Source organism: Canis lupus, chromosome 2 (genome assembly GCF_003254725.2).
Source record: "Canis lupus dingo isolate Sandy chromosome 2, ASM325472v2, whole genome shotgun sequence".
Lineage (NCBI taxonomy): Eukaryota > Metazoa > Chordata > Mammalia > Carnivora > Canidae > Canis > Canis lupus.
This window is the reverse complement of record NC_064244.1, coordinates 54,124,902-54,145,814: the sequence shown is the minus strand read 5'-3', so window position 1 is coordinate 54,145,814 and position 20,913 is coordinate 54,124,902. Positions and strand designations below refer to the sequence as shown.

General features: G+C 43.6%; 1 protein-coding gene across 1 annotated transcript in view; it reads left to right on the top strand.

The window, feature by feature from the left end:
* The first annotated feature begins 708 nt into the window (after positions 1–708).
* ZNF366 (zinc finger protein 366) overlaps positions 709–20,913 on the top strand; it is a 46,812-nt gene continuing 26,607 nt past the window's right edge. The window contains exon 1 of the mRNA XM_035713948.2: positions 709–908. Coding sequence (XP_035569841.2) covers positions 845–908 — 64 coding nt within the window. The 5' untranslated portion in view covers positions 709–844. The remainder of the gene's footprint in view (positions 909–20,913) is intronic.

The window sequence follows — 20,913 nt, the reverse complement described above, 5'->3', positions numbered from 1 at the left end:
TAAAAACAAATAAATAAATCTTTACCAAAAAAAGGGGAAAAAAAGGCCAAAGTTCCTGGAAGAAGCCTACTGTGGCATGGGCCAGGGTAGGGGCAGTGCAGGTGGGGAGGAATGGTTGGATTCTGCATGGACAATAAAAACAGAACCTAGGGAATTGGTAATCCATACCTGAGTGCTCAGGAGGCCTGCCCAGGACTCTGTTAGTGAGCTGTGGAGGAATGGTTACGGGGGGTATGCCCTCCTCGCTTCCAGTGAAGGAAGAAGAGGCAGGATTCTTGTTGGTTCAACCATCTTGCCTTTCATCCTTGTTCCTTCATGTTAACTGAGGGCCTGTTATGTGCCAGGCATTTCGTTGGGATGCAGCAGTGCGTGTGAACTAATAGGATGACTGCCCTTATAGAGCAAACGGTTTACAAAGAGAGTCAGATGTTAAGTGGATAATCACAGCCATAAATGTAAAATGACCACTGTGACAAATGCTGAGCGTCAACATCGGTGTATCTGCCCTGGTCAGAAGGTGCTAAAGAAAGCACCCTTGAGCTGCGCCCGAATAAATAAGTGCCAAGCAGACAAAGATGGCAGAGGCAGGGGAAGAGTGTCCTAGGCAATGGAAATGGCACGTACAGAGGTTCTGAAGGGAGGGGGAGCACAGTATGGATGAGGAACTGAGAGAAGGTCAATGTGAGTAAAATGCAGAGAGCTTGGGGAATGTGAGCAAAATGCAGCTGGAGAAATGGACAGGGTCAGACTGCTGGGCTTGTGGGCCATGTTCAGATTTTGAACCTCGCGCTGAAATCATTGGGGAGCAGCTGGAGGCCTTGAAGCAAGGGAATGATGGTACTCCATGCTTGCTGAGTGGAGCAAGAGGGATGTGGAAGGCCAAGTACAAGACAAAGGCAGCAGCTCAGGTGAGTCGGTGCTCGGTGCTGGTGTGGATCCCGGAGAGAGCTGGGAGGTCATGATGAGAAGAAAGGTCAAGATCCAGGAGCTACTTAGAAAGTAGACCTAGGTTTGGATGAGCCACAAGGTATATTCCCAGTTCTTTGTTTAAAATACTTGTACCAGTGGATGTAAGACTGTCCTATTTATAGAACTCACCTACTTGTAGTAGATCAAGCCACAGGGTAAGTTGGAAAATCAGTTTTTCTATAAATAGATTTAAAAAAAATAACATTTGTTACAGGATGGTTTCATGCCCAGGCTTACCAGAAAGAGAAGATGAGACAGAGACTGGCCCCAGCCCTCTCCCGACCTGGCTGTATAAGGACTTGATGGAGTCCTGCATCAAAAACACAATCTCTAAACCAGAGTTGTCCCATAGAAACATAATGTGATGCAAGCCACAAATGTAACTTTACCCTGGTCAGAAGCTATATTTAAAAAAGAAAAAAAACACAGATTAAATTAATTTGAACAACTTATTCTATTTAACCCAATAAATCAAAAAAATATTGAAACATGTAATCAAAAGAATAATTATTAGTGAGGTACTATACTTTTTTTTTTTTTACTAAATTTTAAAAATCCAGTGTGCTTTCTACACGTACAGCATGCCTGAATTTGGATCAGCCATATTTCCGTGTGCTCAAAAGCCACACGTGGCAGTGAGTACTAAGCTGGACAACGTGTCTCTAAACCATTAAAGCAGCCACAATAAATCCAGGTACAAAACACTTCAATGTAGGTCCTTCTATAGTAATTTAAAAAGGTATATAATACTTTAAGCAGAGCTTAAATTTCAAAATCGACTAATTTGTGATTGACTAAGTGGGTGAATTCGAGGAAATTGGTCTTTTCCATGCCTCGGTGCACGGAGGAAATACAGCAGGGCTGCGTGATACGCGTCAACTTTTTCAGTCTTAACAATCACTGCCTCCCGGTTAAGGAAATCCAAATAGGTTTTCCTCCTTTTTATTTTCATTATCATTTCCCAAAGAAATCTTTCCTTCCAAACTTCTAAATTCTTCTATGATCTCAAGGGATCTGATGGTGGGAAAGTGGCTACTTCAATAGCAAATGAACAAAATTCCAATAATGGTTTTCATTCTGAGCCCAAAAAGAGCTGGATTTTCTTGGGAGGTTGGAATCCTAACTGGATATTTAATGATTAAGGAAACTAATGATGTTTGGCTGTGTTTTAGGAAAAAAAAATCTTTATGTTTAAGAGATACATTCTAAAATATATTTATAGATGGAATAAACTGATGTTGTGGATCTACTTCAAAATCATCCTGATTAGGATGATGGGGTTTAGAAGAAATAAGATTTGCCATAATTGAAACAAGGTGTGAGATTCACATGGGGATTCACTGTATTATTCTCTCTACTTTTATAGTTTAAATATTTATGTAATAACCTTTTTTTCCCCCTGAAGGTAGATTTCCATGCTTTCTTAGGTTCTAGTACAGGTAGGATTTTCAAAAATTCCCCTTAAATACTGTGCATGCTTCATGGTACTGATGCCAAAGCCTACCTAAGCACCGAGAACACACAATTCTTATTTAATACTGCAGTGGAACAAAGCCATATATTTAATGGGCCCCTAATTCCCATCGTAGGTTAAATCTCTGGTGTTTTTGGCGGTAACATGACTTTACTCGTTCATCCTACTCTTTGCTATGGGCTTAGGATCAATGTTTACAAGCAAAGCCTGTGCCCCCTGCGCCAAGGGGAGCTGCAGACTCGGCCTGAGGCACCCAGGGGTTCGGGGAGTAGAGTGATTAATGGTATAGACAGAGTACACTGCAGCCCCAGAGTGGCACAGACCGCTGGCCCACAGGCATAAAGACTATCACCTCTTCCTTGCACCACGGAGGCCACGTGTGTGTGACAGGGAGAGGTAGGAGCAGAGGAGGTGACTCAGAGGGGGCGTAGCCTCCAAGGCCAGGAGATCTAGCACCTAAGACCCACCCAGGGGGTGTACGAGTATAGGTCACATGTCAACCTCAGATTTCCTGGGCATTTGGTCAAGTTCTAGTGTAATGCTCTCTCTAAATTCCATGAGAGATTTGTGGCTACCTCCTGCCCACTAGCCCTCTGGAACGTTGTGATGGGAGTGAGGAGCCTGGAGTCTACTTCCAAGTTCTTGCCTGAGACATTGTGAGGAGCCGAATGATAAACCCTGAACATAGGGCTGCCTTGCAGATTCACTGCCTTCAGGCCCCTTGCCTGCCAAGCCCAGGTCTTCCTGCCTTCAAGCCTTCAGGTGCCTGACCTCTCACCAAGGGTTTCAGAGCAGGTCCTCATTTTCACTCCCTGAGGGATATCACTGCTGGTGTCTACACACGAAAGGATACACAAAGAAAGAGGACGGGACTTAGTCGGAGAATGTTTTCCCTTTGCATTTTCATCAGCCGAAGGAGTATCGAGTTTAGGGTACCAACATATGGCACAAATGTTAATTTTAAGGAAAATTTGGCGCACGCAATACGCTAAGCCATGCCACTCTCTACACATGTGATACTTGGCTTCAGTGGTGGCAATACAGTGCCAGATTATCTTAAATGTCAAGCATTTTAAGAAATGGTCTCTTTGAATTAAAATCACACCCCCTCCAAAAATGGAAATACTACTGAGATGCTTCTAAATAAAGTCAACAGCTGACCAGAGGCCATGGTGGACGCCGGTCTGCCAAACATCAGCAGACTGCTGCTTTAACTTCTACCCAGTATACTATGATCCTGTAGTGCATTAACCAGATGATAAGGCACAAAGAGTGTCCAAATCTTTGGGGCAGAAGAAGCCTTGACAGTGTTCACTGAAGCTTCCCCTGTCCGTTGACAGAACTCACCTGTGCCACCTAAGTCACACAAGCAGGTGAGAATTATCCACGGAAATGACTCCCCTTGTGTCAGCACACGCTGGCATTCAGCGGTCCTCGTGGCCAGAACTGTCTGGTAGTGAAACCTGGAGCTGAGCCCGGAGCCCTTGACTTGTTCTTACTAAGTTTCCCTTGACTTGATAAACTTTGATAAACTGCCCTTGATGAACTTTGGTTTATCAAGTTCACTCCAAACTCAGCCCTGACTACCTCAATGCCACTGGCTCGTTTTCATCCCTTTGCTTCTTTTTTTCTAAGTGTTCATACACGTCACAGATAAGACACTTGTTTCCAGATTGCTTTGTCTCTGCTTAGGAGTCTGAGTCTTAATTTCCAATTATTCGCAAATCCCTACGACAGGGAGAGGCTGAGTGGTATAATTCCCAATGGAGTGGTAATAAGGTATAGGAGAGGAGGAAGTGGGGAATGAAAAAAGTCATATAGGAGCCAAGTAATACATGAACTGAGATTCTAGACACTTGGCCTCTAGACTTTGAAAATCTCCTCTCCTCCCTCTGCCTCTGTCACATGGAAACACTAATACAATCTGAACAAGGTGACACCTGAAATCCTCTCCCATGCTTCAAACATTCTACAATTAATTCTCTCCATCTCATGGGGTTTTCATAGGAACTAAATGTAATGACGGGTATGAAAGAGGGTTTTTTTGCAACTTGAGAGTCATCTCGGTGTAAGTTACCACAATATCACAAACTAGCTCTCACTATAAGCCTGGAATTATTTTTCATTTCTATTACAAAAATGTTGGGTCAAGTTTAGGAGCTTATTTAATTTCAGGTGGAAAATGAAAGGATCCACAGGAGGTAAAAAGATGCACTGAAGGAAATGAGTGAGTGGTTTACGTATGAATTATAGCGATCTTCCCAGGAATCAATTTAACAACACATACTAAGACCTGAAAATTCATATCCTTTGACTCAGTAATTCTATTTCTAGAGAATCTGATCTAAGGAAATGACAGAGACTCAACTCATACAAGATTTATGTATAAAGTCATCCACTGCAGTGCTATTTGTGTATTGTATTGAGACATATAGTAAATAGTCCACGTTGGAAAAGCAAACATATTTGAAAGAAACAAACCAAAATATTAACAGTTACTCTTGGGGGGTGGTGGTGGTGGTGATAGTATTATTTCCATTTTCTTCTTTAAACATTTCAGTGTTAAATTTTACGAGGGTAATGAATTCATATTACTTAAGGGTCTTTAAAAATAAATTGTGTAGAGCTGCCCACCTTCATCTAGTTCTGGAACTAACTCATCCTGTCCTTTAATTCATCTTGACCAACAGCCAGCTTATCTCAACTACTTCCATGACTTTCTTCTTGTTCTTCAGTGAACCACAACATTCTGTGGGCTTTACATCATGCCTGTGCTCTGCCAGCAGCCTAGATAACACCCAGGGTTCACCTGTTAGTCTTAGTGTCCACACGGAGGCTCTTTCTTTCCTTGAATATCCCACATACTCTTTCTTCACACGAAGTTCACGAGATATGAATTGGCCCAGGACTCATTTCTTTTAGAATAAGATCTACCGAGGACACTCTTAAAGTGTGGCTTGCTTGACTCCCCCTAAAAAAGTTCTCAGGCAGAGAGGCACCTGGGTGGCTCAGCTGGAGGAGCGTCGGGCTCCTGCTGTAAGCTCAGGTCATTATCTTGGGGTTGCAGGATCGAGCCTGTCGGGCTCTGTGCTGGGTGTAGAGCCTGCCAGAGATTCTCTTTCTCCCACTCCCTTTCCCCTTCCTCTGCACTCTCTCTCCCTAGCCCCCAATTATTAAAATGAAAAATAATTCCAGGATTATGGAGAGAACTAGTTTGTGATATTGTGGTAACTTACACTGAGATGATTCTCAAGTTGCAAAAAAAAAAAAAAAAAAAAAAAAATCTCAGGCAGAGGCATCTCCACTCACGTCGAATTTCCCATTAATCCCTACAGAGTAGGCTTTTCCTCTGAAAAAACAAAGGTTTCAGAAATTATAGGCAATTCCCTAAACTCTAGGTTGAATTTGCTCATATTTTGTTTTCAAGTTAGGAATTCACAGGAGTTACCTCTTACCAGAGGGTGAGTACAAGGTGTTTTGTTATTTACTCACCACATTATTCGCTCAATCGGATAGTTCCATCTTAAATTCGCTCCAGCATTTCTTCAGTCAGCATGAATGAAGATGAAAACCTGAAAGGGTTATTTCCCCAAAACTCTACTGAATGATGCTATCAAATGTGCCCTCTTATTTTTAATAAGCACACCTGCGTGAGGCCATTCAGGTGACGGAAGAGAATGGTACCAGAGATCATGGAGAGAGGGGGACGGGGAGAGACAGACTGACTGATCTACTGAGACCGAGTTGTTCCCAACCCTCAGAGTCAAAAAGCTCCAAGGAACAGACAATCGGCTACGGCAAAGCACCGCTGAGAATTCTTCCCTTGGCTAGCCCTTCCGAAGAAATAGTCTTTATCCAGAATCTTCCAGATTCAGACTCTCAGAGTAAGGCTGTCAGTGTTAATTGGCTTTTCCTCACCACCTCATCCATTTGTTGCACAATTCTTACTCAACTTAGATCCAGCTATTTCCTCACACTTTCACATTGATTGGGAGGATGTCCTTCACACTTTGGTTGTAGTCTCGCCTCATGAAATGTCATCTGCATTAGGACGATTTAGTTCCATGAATGGATTTTCTCCCTGTGTGATCGCGGCCTTAGATGAACCTGGGGCCTTGTGCTTTTCATTCCAGATATTGTTGCAGGACAAGAGTTTGGGAGGCTGCTTCCATCTTCCTCCCTAAATACCGACGTATTTCTTTCTTCCTTTGTCCAGAGTCTCAAACTTGAAATCTTGGCTCTATTGGTATACGGTGTCTTCATAGATTTTAAATCTGAAACTCGGTCTAATCCTTGTCTCTGGTACCATTCTCTTCCGTCACCTGAATGGCCTCACGCAGGTGTGGATTTATTCAGAGATTACACATGCCCATGTACAGACACAGAACTTACGAGTGGCAGATATGATCCTCTATGTTTTGTGAAAACATTTCCGATACTGGTGATTCCATGAAAATTAGGTGTCTGGTGTTACTTGAGACTAGCCAAAAAAAAAAAAAATTTTTTTTTAATCTGTCTTTAGAACTGTTCATGTGTGTTCCCTTTAGATGGCTTTTGCCCAATTTTCCACGTTAAGTAGTCACATTTGTGACTGATTTGTGGAAGCTCTTAGATATCAAATGATACTGTTTCTCTGTCATATGCTGCAATTATGCAATTATTTTTCCAGTCTGCCATTTCCTTTTTAATTTTATGCGATTTTTGATACACAGGATTTTTTCTTCCTTATATATAATCAAACTATTCAAACTTCCCCACCCCCCAAGGGCTTTAAAAGGTCACAGTTTTAAGCAAAGACACATGAAAGCCCTCTCCCCACAATGAGTTGGGAGTTTCAGTCTTCGAATGAAGCTGGTATAATCATTCCCTAGCACGTTGTTGAAAGAACGAGGCAGGGGATCAGTCTGGAAGATACGGTTGGATTTACACTCATCCTGAGGAGAAGAAAAAGCCATCTTGAAACTAGAGGAATAGAAGTAGGACGAATGCAGTGCGAGGAGGGATAGAAAGGACACTTCTGTGACTAGGAGCTGGATGACTGTTTTGTAACCTTTTCCAAGTTCCTAAGCTTTGGGTTGATTTCAGGGGATTTTTAGGGGCCAATTCCTTCCCAGACTTGGGCAATCTGAATGATTCAGTGGCCAGGGTCCTCTGGGTGCAGGGGAATGCTTTCGGTGGCCAGCTAGGTGGTGAAGAGGCCAAGGGGCCTGCCTCACCACAGCTCCAACCAGTTCCCTGACAGATGCCACCACCACACATCTAGAGAGGTTTCGCCCTTTCCAAGTATCCTTTAGATGCTCTACCTTGTTTGATTATTACAGCAGCTGTGTGAAGCAAGTAGGGCTCACCGAGGTTTCCTAGTCTTTCTACAGACTAGAAGTAAACAGAATATCAAATTTAACTGGCTTTCCAAACCCAAGTGAGTTTGTGATTGAGTTATGGAGCAAGGTGAGGTGTGCCATCCACTACGAAGGGGCAGCGTGGCCCGACAGAAGGGGTACAGGTCAAGACAGTGGGCGTATCTGCGATGAAAGGCCAATGCAGCCAGCCAGTTATTTGCTCTTTGGCCTCAGGCAAATGACCTCCCTCTGAGCTGCTATTTCTCATCTATAAAATGTGGGACAATGGTCTTGCGGGGTGGATATGAGGAGTAAGTTATATAATGCTCCACCTTCTTCAGTTCTTTTATCTTGGTGGTGGTGTATGTTCAAGTGTCACCTTGAAACTTGGAAGGAGTAGTACGTAAAGACCCTCTTGACGAAGGCAGAATGTGAGGAGCCCCTGCAAATGCCTGGCAAGGAGTGGGTGCCGCAAGCACCTAACTTCTCTTCCACTGCGCCAGCCTACAAACTGCTGAGAGCTAAGATGCTTCCCTCTGAAGAGTCCTTGTGTGGTTACGACTCCCCTCATCTAAAAGCCCTTTCCTATCACAACATTTGGAGTGCTGCTAGCACTGAGGATTACAACTCATCAAAAAACTGAATTGTTTGCCCAGTAGGCCACTGTACAAATAGGCTTGATGAGTGTTTGCAATAGCCCGTAGGTAAATGTAAAAATCTTGAAAGAGGGTTATGAAAAAGAGAGTCCAGCAACAGGCCCTCAAGAGAGAGCCCAGTGTCATGGCTAAGAGCAGGAGTCAACAAACTACGGCCCCAAGGCCAGATCTAGCCCATCACCTGGTTGAGTATAAAAGGCTTTGTTGGAACACAGCCACTCCCATTTGTTTGCATGTGGCCACTACAGCTGCTTTCATTACAACAGGGAGGAATTGTCCCAACAGAGACTGTAGGTCTCACAAAGCCAAAAATATTTACTCTTTGACCCTTTAAGTAGAAGTTTACCAACGCCTGGCTAAGAGCTGCTACTTGCAGGCCACGTGACCCTAGACAAATAATTTATAGTTATTGTGCCTGAAATTCCGTTTCTGGAAAATAGGGATAGTGATAGTAGTGATTGAATGAGACAATCCATGTAAAAGTCTTGCATGTGGTGAGTCCTTGCTTAATGACGGCTATTATGTTACTACTAACAACACTGATTTATAGCAACGTCCCTTGTATAAAACTCATCCTGATCCAGGAAAACCTGTTCGTTCAACCCCAGTTTCAAAGCCCTCTAATTCACTGCAGATATCAATAGCACCTAAGAGTCGTCTCTTCCTGCCATAATGGCTTTCTTAAGATCAGCCATTTCAATGCCATTAGCTCAGCTTCGAGGATATTAAAAGCACACTCTACCTTTCCTCCACACTTAATAGAGACATTTGGATTAGTGTCATTGAATATTTTCCAATAGTCTGCATATCCTATCTGGGAGAGGAGGAATTGGATGAGGCATTGTAATGGAATTAAATGTCAACAGCACCAGCCGTTTCTTTCTAAAAATATGAGCAAGATATTCTAAAAGGTGCGAACTATCAACCAAAGTACAAGAGAAGATTTTTCCTTTAGTCACTTATTGTTCAAAAGTGAAAAGATTTTTTTTCTTCAAAAGACAATCAAGCTTGACAAATGGCATTAAAAGCCACTAAGGAAGCTGAAAAAACAGCAACTCCACTTCGCTTCCTAAATATAATGGGAAATGCTTTCTCAATGTAAAGAAGAAGTCTTTTCCTACAGTCCAATCAGCATATGGAGGTGATTTCCAAGAGAGAAGTGAGAAAAAAAAAATCCCACAGCTCAACCTTTCACAAGTATCAGTCATGCCAGGAGAAAACCTTCTTGTACTCTCTTCCGCATTGTCAAGCTCTGCAGGTTAGAGGAGCCATCCCTATGGGGAACCAGATCTGCAGCCCAGCTTCTCAGCAGGTGGCTAGGCAGGGCCTTGGGATAGGTTGGTGCTTGGGAGGAGAAAAAGGGGTGGGGAAGCTTCTCTAGTCTGAGACTCCTATGCACTCAAATGATGCACTGGTGGTACCCCCATCACCACCAGGTCCAGCACGACCTGCCCAGCATGCTTCCTTTGTGGATTACCTGTACCCCAAAATGGCCATGGCATGGGCTGTGCCTCATCAACTCAGCCTTGTCATAGAGAAGAATCTTATCACCCCTACACCGCATTCCTAGTAGCCTGATTGTGTCGCAGAAAGGGAAGGATGACTGCATGTCACAGGGCTTCTTCCATCAGAGTCCTTCCTCTACCACCCTAGGTCCACTGGCCTTTCCCTTATTGTAGAGGTTCTGACATTTATACACAACAAAGCTTTATCACACGCCCCCAAAGTAGTTCTTGGGTGGCAGTGAGAATCACCTACAGAACTCTTAAATTACACCTGTATCTGGTCCCCATCCCCAGAGCTCCTGATATAATTTAGATCTGGGGAAGGGTCTAGGCTTGGCATTGTTTTTAGGTGTGGGGGTGAGTGGGTATTGTCCATTGAGAAGTTCCCGAGTGATTCCAATGCGCTAACCTACTATGGGTAGGGTACTCTGCTAGGTGGTCCAACGGTGAATAGAACAGGCGAGGACCTGGCCTCATGGAGACTGTGGTCTAGTAGGTCAAGGCAGAACAAATAAATGAGTGGTAAAGATTTTTTTTGAACGAATAAATGAGCGGTAAAGATATTTTTCTGACTGCCACTGGAGAATAAAGCTTGGAGCTGTGAAAGAGCTGGAGGATGGGAGATTATATAACTTTCGAAAGGTCAGGGCATCATCACTTGGGCTCACACTTGGTTTCTTGGCTTGCAGAAAGCTCTGTTAGTGCCCAAGGCTAGTGACAGGGCTGTGGTTAGATGCCTGCTTCTTGTTCAGGACAATTAGTGTCGCTGTGTCCCCTGTTTCTATAGAGTGAAGCACTATGGGAGAGCCCTCCTGGACAGCCCAGGCCAATCACTGAAACCAGAAGCGGCCCCACAGAGCATGCCCCCTCCCTCTTGCCCCACGTGAAAGCAATGTTCTATCATCGGCATCACTAATGACCATAATTTGCTGACTTGTGATAACCTGATACTAAAGGCAGATTGAACTACACTTACTACGCGCAGGCACTCTACACGATACAGTATCTCAGTGAACTTCACTACTAGGGCAGGCACTATCAGCGCTGTTTCATAAATGTGGAAAACAAGACCCTGAATGGTTAAGAGACTTAGAATGTGGTTTATATTTTAGACCTTGTAGGTCCCCTCCAACTCCGACAATCTGTGACCCTACAATCTCTAGCTCGTTTCCTCCTCGGCGAGCTGGCAAGCTACCTGAGGAAAGGCAATGCATCTTACACATCTTTGCAGGAGCATCCCTTCTCTCCTCACCCCCACGTGCCTGGCCTGAGGTGAGCAATAACTGCATCAGAGGTCAGTTCGTGGAGGCAGCGTCACTCTTGAGCCCTTGAGGCCCCAAGGAATCCTTTGAATCCTGCAAGCCTCAGTGTTGCTGCTCATAAGCTTGGACTCTGTTCTTTTCTGTCAAGACTGCCCGGTGGAGTTTTCCCAAGCAGCACCGAGACTCCCCAGAATGCCCCCAAGCAACTCACAGACATTTATAAATGCATCCTGTGGGCATTTGCCTCAAGGCCTGTCCCAAAAGAAATGATTTTTCATGTTCCCCATCATTTTTGTTTGTTTTGCTAATTAAATGTTGTTGTTGTTTTTTTTAAAAAGAGATGAATATACCAAATGACAAAGTCATTGCAATTTCTTAGACTAGGGAATGTTATTCAATAAGATATTTTGGCTGATATTTTAAGGTAGTAGAAGGACATATCTATGAAGAGACTTCCCCCTTTTTTTCTCAGCTTATTAAGGTATAATTGGCAAATTAAACTGTAAGATATTAAAATAAATAAATAAATAAATAAATAAATAAATAAATAAATTGTAAGATATTTAAACACCGTGATGACTTGATACACATACACATTGTGAAAGGATCTCCAACTAGTTAATCGATACATCTCTCACCCCACATATTTACCACTCTTTAAAAATTTTTTTGTGAGAACATTTAAGTTCTACTCTTTTAGCAAATTTCAAATAGAGAGTACAATGTTATCAACTATAGACACCATGTTTTACATTAGAGCTGAGATTTTTCATTTTATAACTAAAATTGTATACCATTTTACCAGACTCCCTCTATTTCCCCCACACCCAAGCCTCTGGCAACTACTTCTCTACACTCTGTTTCAATGAGGTCACTTTTTTTTTTTTTAGATTCCACATATAAGTGATAGCATGCAGTATTTCTCTTTCTCTGCCTGGTTTATTTCACTTAGCACAATGCCCTCAAGGTCCATTCATGTTGTCACAAATGCCGGGATTCCTTCATTTTTAAGGCTGAATAATATTCCATTATATATATTTTCTTGATTCATTCATCCCTTGACAGACATCTGAGTTGTTTCTACCTCTTGTCTGTTGTGAATAATGCATCAGTAATCATGGGAGGGCAGATACCTCTTCAAATAATAGTTTCATTTCCTTTGGATATATACCCAGAAGCAAGATTGCTAATCATATGGTAGTTCTATTTTTAATTTCTTGAGGAACCTCCTACTGTTTTCCATAATGGCCACATCTATTGATATAACAGGCATAAATAATATAACAAATTAAATAAAGATAGCTTTACATGGCTTGTGGGTGTATGCATGCAAATGTGTATGTTTGAGGCAGAGAGGAAGAAAGCAAGGGTATTAATGTGGTATATATATCCTTGAAGCTAAATTAATATAGAAAATTGAGAAATTAGGGGCACCTAGGTGGCACAGCCAGTTGAGTGACTGACTCTTGGTTTCTTTTTTTTTTTTTTTTAATTTTTTAATTAATTTATTTATGATAGTCACACAGAGAGAGAGAGAGGCAGAGACACAGGCAGAAGGAGAGGCAGAGACACAGGCAGAGGGAGAAGCAGGCTCCATGCACCGGGAGCCCGACGTGGGATTCGATCCCGGGTCTCCAGGATCGCGCTCTGGGCCAAAGGCAGGCGCTAAACCGCTGCGCCACCCAGGGATCCCGACTCTTGGTTTCTTGAATGTCTGACTCTTGGTTTCAGCCTGGGTCATGATCTCAGGGTCGTGTGATGGAGCCCCACATCGGGCTCCAAGCTCAACGTGGAGTCTGCTTGGGACTCTCTCTGCCTCTCCCTCTGCCCCTCCCCACCCCCATGCTCTCTAAAATAAAGAAATACAATCTCTAAGGAAAAAAAAAGAAAATTGGGAAATTACAATAACCTTCATTTCTGAATTTGGAACCCCCTCTTTGCTCTGATGTCCTTTTTGTTTTTCACAGTTGACATGTCTAAGGAAGAACACAAAATTGTCCACCATGTAAGTCCAGTGATTATCTCCATTTCATAGAAGAGTAACTAAACCTCCAGAGGTTTAATAAAAAGTAGCGTTTTCCCCCTCTACTCCCTCCTTGCTTTCCTTGCATTCAGCCAAACAAGAGGAAGGCACCCTTTGAGGAGAGTACTGAGCGGTCCCACCCACTGTAGTAGCCCAGTCCCACTTGGCACAGAAGCCTGACATCATATCTGCGGCCCTTCACCCAAGCTGAGTTGATTAACTGGCCTTTGTAGTACTTCAGAGACAGACAGAAACGGGCTCCAAAGAGTCCTAATCTCACGTTCTCTTGAGGCTGAAAACCCAGATTTAAGGGCCTGGAGGTTGATGTGTAGCATCAGCTAATGCTCTATTGACAACGTGTCCCTTCAACATCATGCTTATAGCAACTAATAACCCACAATGACAATGCTTGCTGCCGCCAACTTCTCCACCTGGCAAACGCATACTGAACCTCAACTGGCAACTTATGGTAATATTAACTTACTAGACCGAAATAGAATCTAAAGTCACATGTCCTTTTAAAGGCCACAAACAAATGCATTTTAACAGCGGTACAGAGTAAGAGAATCCTAACCAGGCAACAGCTCTGTGCTGAGCAACTTGGTAACTAGTACCGTGCACGGCACAACGGGAGACAGGAGAGTATGAGTCCCAGGCTGAAAGGAGCTTTTGGGAAAACACCTAAGCATGAAAGATCCAGAGAGCAGTAGGGAAAAAAAAAAAACACTGTGTTTAACCCAGGGCTTGGGGGATTGGTACAAGGATTTGGAAGCAGGGAGGGGCCCAGGTGGCTCAGCTGGCTAAGTATCTGACTCTAGCTCTTGGCTCAGGTCATGATCTCAGGGTCGAGAGATCAAGTCCCTGGTAGGGCTCAGTGCTCAGCGGGAGTCTGCGTGAGATTCTCTCTCTCTCCTTCTCTCTCTGCCCCTCCCCCATGCCTGCCAACACACACTCCCTCTCTAAAATAAATAAATAAATCAAAAAAGAAAAAAGAAAAGAAAGATAGAAAGAAGGGAAAGATAACTGGGCATAAGGGTAGGGTGGAAAGTTTTCCAGGAGGAAGCCTGGAACAAAGGGATGGATCAATGGAAAGAAAATTCTTAAACGGCTGACCGGTGTAAACAAAGGCCAGGAGACAGAACTCAGATTGTTCCATTTGGTGAGAATCGTGGAAGCCTGGTGTCACTGGGGTTGAGAGGTTTTCAGTTGGACGTGAACGTCCGGGGGAGGAGTTTACATTGCCCTGTGCATCAGGTGGGGACTGTGGTGATAAGCCATACAGCTCCGAGTACATTTTCTTAACAAAGTACAGGATTCGCTTTGTCAAACGACAAAGCGACCAGCACCAAGAAGGTACCAGGGGTTTCCTACTGACAATTTCCGTCTTCCCCTCTACTGTAACTTGCAGGGAACGCTGTCATTTACCTTGTTTCATGGCTGCAACATGACTGCTCTGCCCCCAACCATAGATCCATATTCTAGGCAGAAAGATTTCAAAGGGGAAAAGATAAAGTGGGTGGTTTCTGTGTTATGACTACAAGAGCTTTCTCAGAAATCGCTAGCCCCCCGCTACTTACACGTCACTGGCCAGAACTGTGGCTCAAGGCAACCCCCACCTGAAGGGACATCTGAAGAGCTAGGGCACTGGCCGGGTGTATCGTCACCACAAGCAAAGTCAGCTCCATTTTTAAAGGGGGGAGGAGGGCTGGACACTGGAGCCGCAAGTAGCAAGCCCTACACACTATGAATATAGCAATATCTACGCAGTATTGTGTTGGAGGTAACCTAGGAGTGAAGCGGGCACCCAGGCTACCGTCCTAGATCTGGGGGTGGAAACAAAGAGAGAAGCTAATAGTCATTTCTAAGAAACGGAGAGCAAGATTTTCTAACAACCATCCAACAACGCATGGACGCATGGTCCATGAGGAAGGTGTTGGCAAGCTGACTGCTTGGTTCTCTCCCTCCCTCCCTCTCTTCCTTCTTTCTTTGTTTCTTAGACAAAGTTTTTTTTAATAATATATTTTTTATTGGTGTTCAATTTGCCAACTTACAGAATAACACCCAGTGCTCATCCCGTCAAGTGCCCCCCTCAGTGCTCGCCACCCAGTCACCCCCACCCCCCACCCTCCTCCCCTTCCACCACCCCTAGTTCGTTTCCCAGAGTTAGGAGTCTTCCATGTTCTGTTTTCCTTTCTGATATTTCCTACCCATTTCTTCTCCCTACCCCTCTATTTCCTTTCACTATTATTTATATTCCCCAAATGAATGAGACCATATAATGTTTGTCCTTCTCCGATTGACTTACTTCACTCAGCATAATACCCTCCAGTTCCAACCACATCGAAGCAAATGGTAGGTATTTGTCAAAGTTAGTATGTGGGGCCTAATGAAGGGAGAAGTTGACAAAGAAAAAAATCCCAGAATGAGACATGTTGAGGCAGTTACAAATCCTAGAGTATTATTACATTTTAACGTAATAAGCACCTGAGGTATGGAAGAGAGACGGGTTAGATTGGAAGTTAACGGATTCTAAGACGAATGTGCCCATCGTTGGGAATGTGGGCTTTGCTTTTCAGGGCCATTGTCTACACACAGCACATAGCAGGTCATTAGAACAGATTAGAATATAAAATACGTTTGTGATTGATAAGCGAGATGAACCACATCTGAAGACAAATTACATTCCTTTTGATGACTAACCCTAAATGACAATCACAAAGCACGGTCTATTTGTTGGAAGGAAAGAATACAAAACTCCACAGACTCTTTTTGTAGTTTTATCTACTGGTTAGCACTCACGAACACAGCAAGATCGTTTTATGACTAGAAAATTACTGCAATTTGGAAATGTATCTATCGCTTAAAAACATTAGTACCAGTCATTGCATAAGGCAGTGAAGACTTGGAAAAAATTTAGGAATGCGTCTGGACCTCAAAGGGATCACAGTGGTGTGGGGAAGTGTGCCAGGAGGAGTCTCCATGACGGGTGTGGGCGCACATTGGGGGACCCAAGAGAAACGGGGGACTCCTTCTGTCTGCGGGCTGGACTGTGCCTGGGCTGTGACGTTTGATGATTCTGCAGTGGCAGGAATAGGATTGGACTTTTACCCTGGAAGAAGCTTGTAAGCAACTGCATTACTGTAGGAGGTCCTGGGGGAAAACCTGACACTGCCCAACATCCAAGGGTGTCATCCTTAGCATCCCAAAGTCCCTTTCCAGCACTGGGGAGGGAGCCAAGGAAAAGCTCAGGGATGGGTAGGATGGAGAAACTGCATTAGTCATATCTGCAGCGTGTGACTCTCTGTTTACTGTGAATCTTCACATCAGACTCATGTTAACCTGCGCTTGCAAGGCTGAATGTCATTTATTTTTGTCTGATACACCCTGGTTTTCTTAATGCACTTAAGCAAAGGTCAGCCCACTTTTCAAGCCACCAAAGTCTTCCTCTGTTGTGTAGGAAATGTGGGTAGTGAAGGCTGGGGCACTGGTTGAGGAAAGGAGAAGTTTTCCTGGCTTCTCTCACAATCACTGATACCCCTTCATCTGTTTCTTGTTATTCTAATCGAAGTTTCAATGATACAAAAAGGAGATAAAGGCATATATTGAAAGAAAATATTTTAAGTCAAAGAAACGTCATTCTGCTTCTTGCTCTTTGACATCCATCCAGCACATCAACCTGCCAGGTCAAGAATCCCCTCCCGTAGATCCTAAAGTAGTTTCCCCACAACTGTTCATCAGTTTCTTCTCCCAGATAATGAGTTCCTTGAAGTTAGCATTTGGCTTATCAGCCATTGTCCTCTTGCTCCCACACAGAGAGTGGTTTCCCGAGGGAATGCTTGGGGGAGGCTTCTCCATGCCTGAGTCTTCGTGGTCGCTTACATTTAGCTCCCTGGGTCATAAGGCTGCACGCCCAAAGTATAAGCCAGGATTAACTCTGCCAGGGGCATCAAAAGACCTTGGGGAGAAGAACACTTGAGAGGAGTCCAAAGAAATGCTTCAAGAGAATTCTTCAGCACTCAAAAGGAAGGGGATCCCAGGTTTAATTTTATCTGAATGTTTGCTGTTTGAAAGCCATTATGAATTTTTACTTTTTTAATGCAAGTATCTGAATAGCTAAGTCAGAGCGTGCAAAAGTACTAAGTTGAAGGGGTTATACAATTAAAAGTTTCCTCTCCACCCAGGGAACTCTTCACCCACAGGGCATCTTCCTATATCTATGGTCACAGGAGACCTTAAGACCATGATGGCAATGGTCCATCCTGAACCGGTAACTCAACTTTGGGACTCCCAAGCCTTCTTCCACCAGCCATACAGTCTTCCTCCTTAGAGGTAACCAGTATTACCAGATTCTTGTACTTCCTTCCAAGAGACAGGCAAGGGGTACAAGTACATGAGGAAATAAATAGATCTATATGTATAGATATTTTCCAAGAATTCTTTTGGTGGCAGAGCCCATAGAAAAATCAACAGGAAGCAGGTTAAGGAGAAGATCTTCAACTAAAAAGTGTGTGTGTGGGGGACTGGTATCCAGGATGAAAGTGATAAGCATCAGAAGACAGAAATAGAGCCGGAATTTTTTTTTTTCTACATAAAAAGAAAAAGAAAGGGTGAGGTCACAGATCCATCTGCCCATTAGGCTGGGCACTTCTACAAAACTAATGGGCATTTTCCCAGCAGATCATGGGGGAACTTGCAGCTCTGGAGAAACTGAGAGAAACTGTGGTGGCCTGCCTTCCTGGGATATTGTTTGCTAGAACATGGGCATGTTCTACACTCCCTCAGAGGCTCAGTGGCATTTGATCACTAGGCATTTGCAGAGCCCGCTCACATTCATTCACATTATTTCGGTGTAACAGGACTGAATTCCACCTTTCAGGCCAAAGGAATATGGGATATACTGGCTAAGGAACCCAAACCCGCATGAAGCAGAAGGGGCCATGTTTCCTGAAAAGCAAAACCCTAGTCTTTCCACACCTTAGCTAAATCACCTGCCTCATCAGAGTTGCTCTTGGTGGTTTACCGATGTGAAGTTGGGCTTGGATGGATTGGAACAGGTCAAGTCAACCAGCAGCTCCTCCTTTCGGGTCGGAGTAGGGATCAGGGAGCAAGAGCAAGCTAGAACACGGGCTTGTTAAATAAATTCCCACACAGGTGCTGGGTCCCAACAATAGATCAGTCACCAGCCAAGTTTCTGACTTTCTAACCAGATTGTTAGAAATATGAGATTCCTACCCACACAGAGAGGTGACTAGCGGCACAGCAGCCAGTCAATGGCAAATGTGATAAGCATCAGAGACGTGGGCAGTTTTGTTCCCAGCTCTGATAGAAAGGAAAGTTTCACCTGAGTGTCTCCAGAAAAGCCTCCAGCAGGTGAGGTTCTCTCTACCTCCTGCCCGGTACAGTCTGGGGACGGACTGGTGAATACATCCAGTGACAGGTATCAGAGAAAGAAGGCACTGACTGCTAAGAAGGCACTGACTGCTCAGGGGACTCCATGGGCCAGCAGCACCTGCCGGAGCTGCCACGACTCCGGATTTAGGCTGTGGGTTTGGACATTCATGTGCTTCATTCCATAAAAGTACTCAGTCAACCACTTTTAGAGGAAATGATGTATTCACAAGAGTCATCTGTTGACCTGCATGTCAATACCAACCTACTGATTGACAAGGGGTAGTAATAGATTTCCTAACGACCAGAAGGATTTTGTCCACTGGTGCTAGATGTACATCACAAAAATGTTGGAGAAATAATGGAAGATTATTTACTGAATATGCAATTGGGGCCAAAAATTAGACCTTGGAGGATAATTTAAGGCATCATCCCTGTCCCCATAATATTTACGCGGAATAGAAAACATACAAAACAAAACAAACAAACAAAAAAGCAGGTCTATCTGCCATATTCAAAGTCTCCCCTTTGGAAAGACCAATAATTAAGATCATCGAAAACTTGTAACTGAGAGCCCCTCTTCATATACCATATGGACAGGTGCCTTCTAAAGAGAAGACTTCGCATATCATTACTGGGAGCATTCTAACAATCTGCTCACCTTGACTATTTCCCAAGTATCCTCAGTTACTATCTTTACAATAATGCACAGAGTAGAATTTTGGGGTATATCTCTTTTACATTTTCAGACTTATTTTTAATTTACGTACAGTAAAATTCATTTGTATTCTAGGAGTTTCGACAAAGTTGTGTGACCACCACCCCCGTTGAGTACAAAACAGTTCTCGACACCTCTTTCCCAAAAATACCGCCTTGAGTTACATGTTGAAGATAGGTTCCTTCCACAGATGGCCGTCCTCATTTATTAAGTGTTCGTTCTTAACCATTCTTGCTTGCCAGAGGGTCATATTTTCTGGCATCAGCTACCATTCAAAGGCTTACCCAACAATTTATGCTATCACTTCCAGAGATAGACAAAATGAAACTTTCTAACATGCACGTGTCTATTTGCTTTGCTAGGAGGGGGTACATCAAGTTTACTTCATCTAAGAGCATAAAACCAAAAAAAAAAAAAAAAAAAAGAAAAGAAAAAAACCTGATATATATCCTAAGGACATTTTCCCCCAAAAGAAAGTAGGAGAAACGTGCTAACATTCCAGTTACAGCTCCATCCACAAAAGATATATTAGCTCTGAGAGTTGGGAAAGAAAACTGCTAAGTCACATCTCCAATTCATTTCCTTCCTTTAAATGGGTCACGAGGGTAGAGATAACCCCAACACCCCAGCAGCTGTTCCAGGGCTCAAGCAATTATATTCACTCCTGCTTTCCAGAAACTTGACCTAGGCATCCAGCACTTTTCTAAATGAAACCCACATCTATTTATTTATTTTTTCCCACATCTATTTAATCTGTGCAGCTTAGTAACCAAATTTGCTGTTGTTTTAGTAAGGCCTATGATACATACATGGGGTGTGTGTGTGTGTATGGACAACCTGAACGATGAAAAACTAAATTTGACTTCAACTATGCCGTATGTATCTTGGTGATATTTAGGAACTTAAAAAAAAATATGAGTTCGATGGACTATTTCACAGGTAAATAGGTCTCATCACCAATGAATATCTTCTGACCACCAAGCTGTGGGCTAACAGGTTACTTTTTATAACAAAATGGGAGGGATTTGGGTTTATTAAGTTAGGGCCATAAGAGCATCCGGAAAGGCCTACCTGGGGCCTGGTGACCCCGTCTTAGGTATACCACTAGCCCAGGGAGTGACAAGGAGGGTCATGCTTTCCTTTGGAACATACTGGCCCATCTGCCAGTTGCACACAGAGAGCCTTCCATTCCTGCCAATCACGATATGTGACTGTAGCAATACAGCGACAGACGTGTTAAGACAATGATGTGGAATCATCACGATGTTTAAGCCTCAGATTCGAAGTCTCCTCTTGCTATCAAAACTTCACAAAGAAGCAGGTGACCCAATAAAATCCCACTTTGGAGGAACGTTAAAACAAGGTCTTCTTGTCAGAGCGGTTAGTAATAAGTCCACGTATCTCCCATGCTGCCCTCCTGTTACCTTCGGTCCTCTTAGCTCTGTTCCTTATTCTTAAATGTCTCCCCAACTCCCACCTCCTCCCTGCTTTCATCTTCGTTGAGGGCAGAGCTCCGGGGCAGACCACGTAAGAAAGTGCTACTCTCTCCAATGAAAAGAGAAGAAGCCACTGTCTCCAA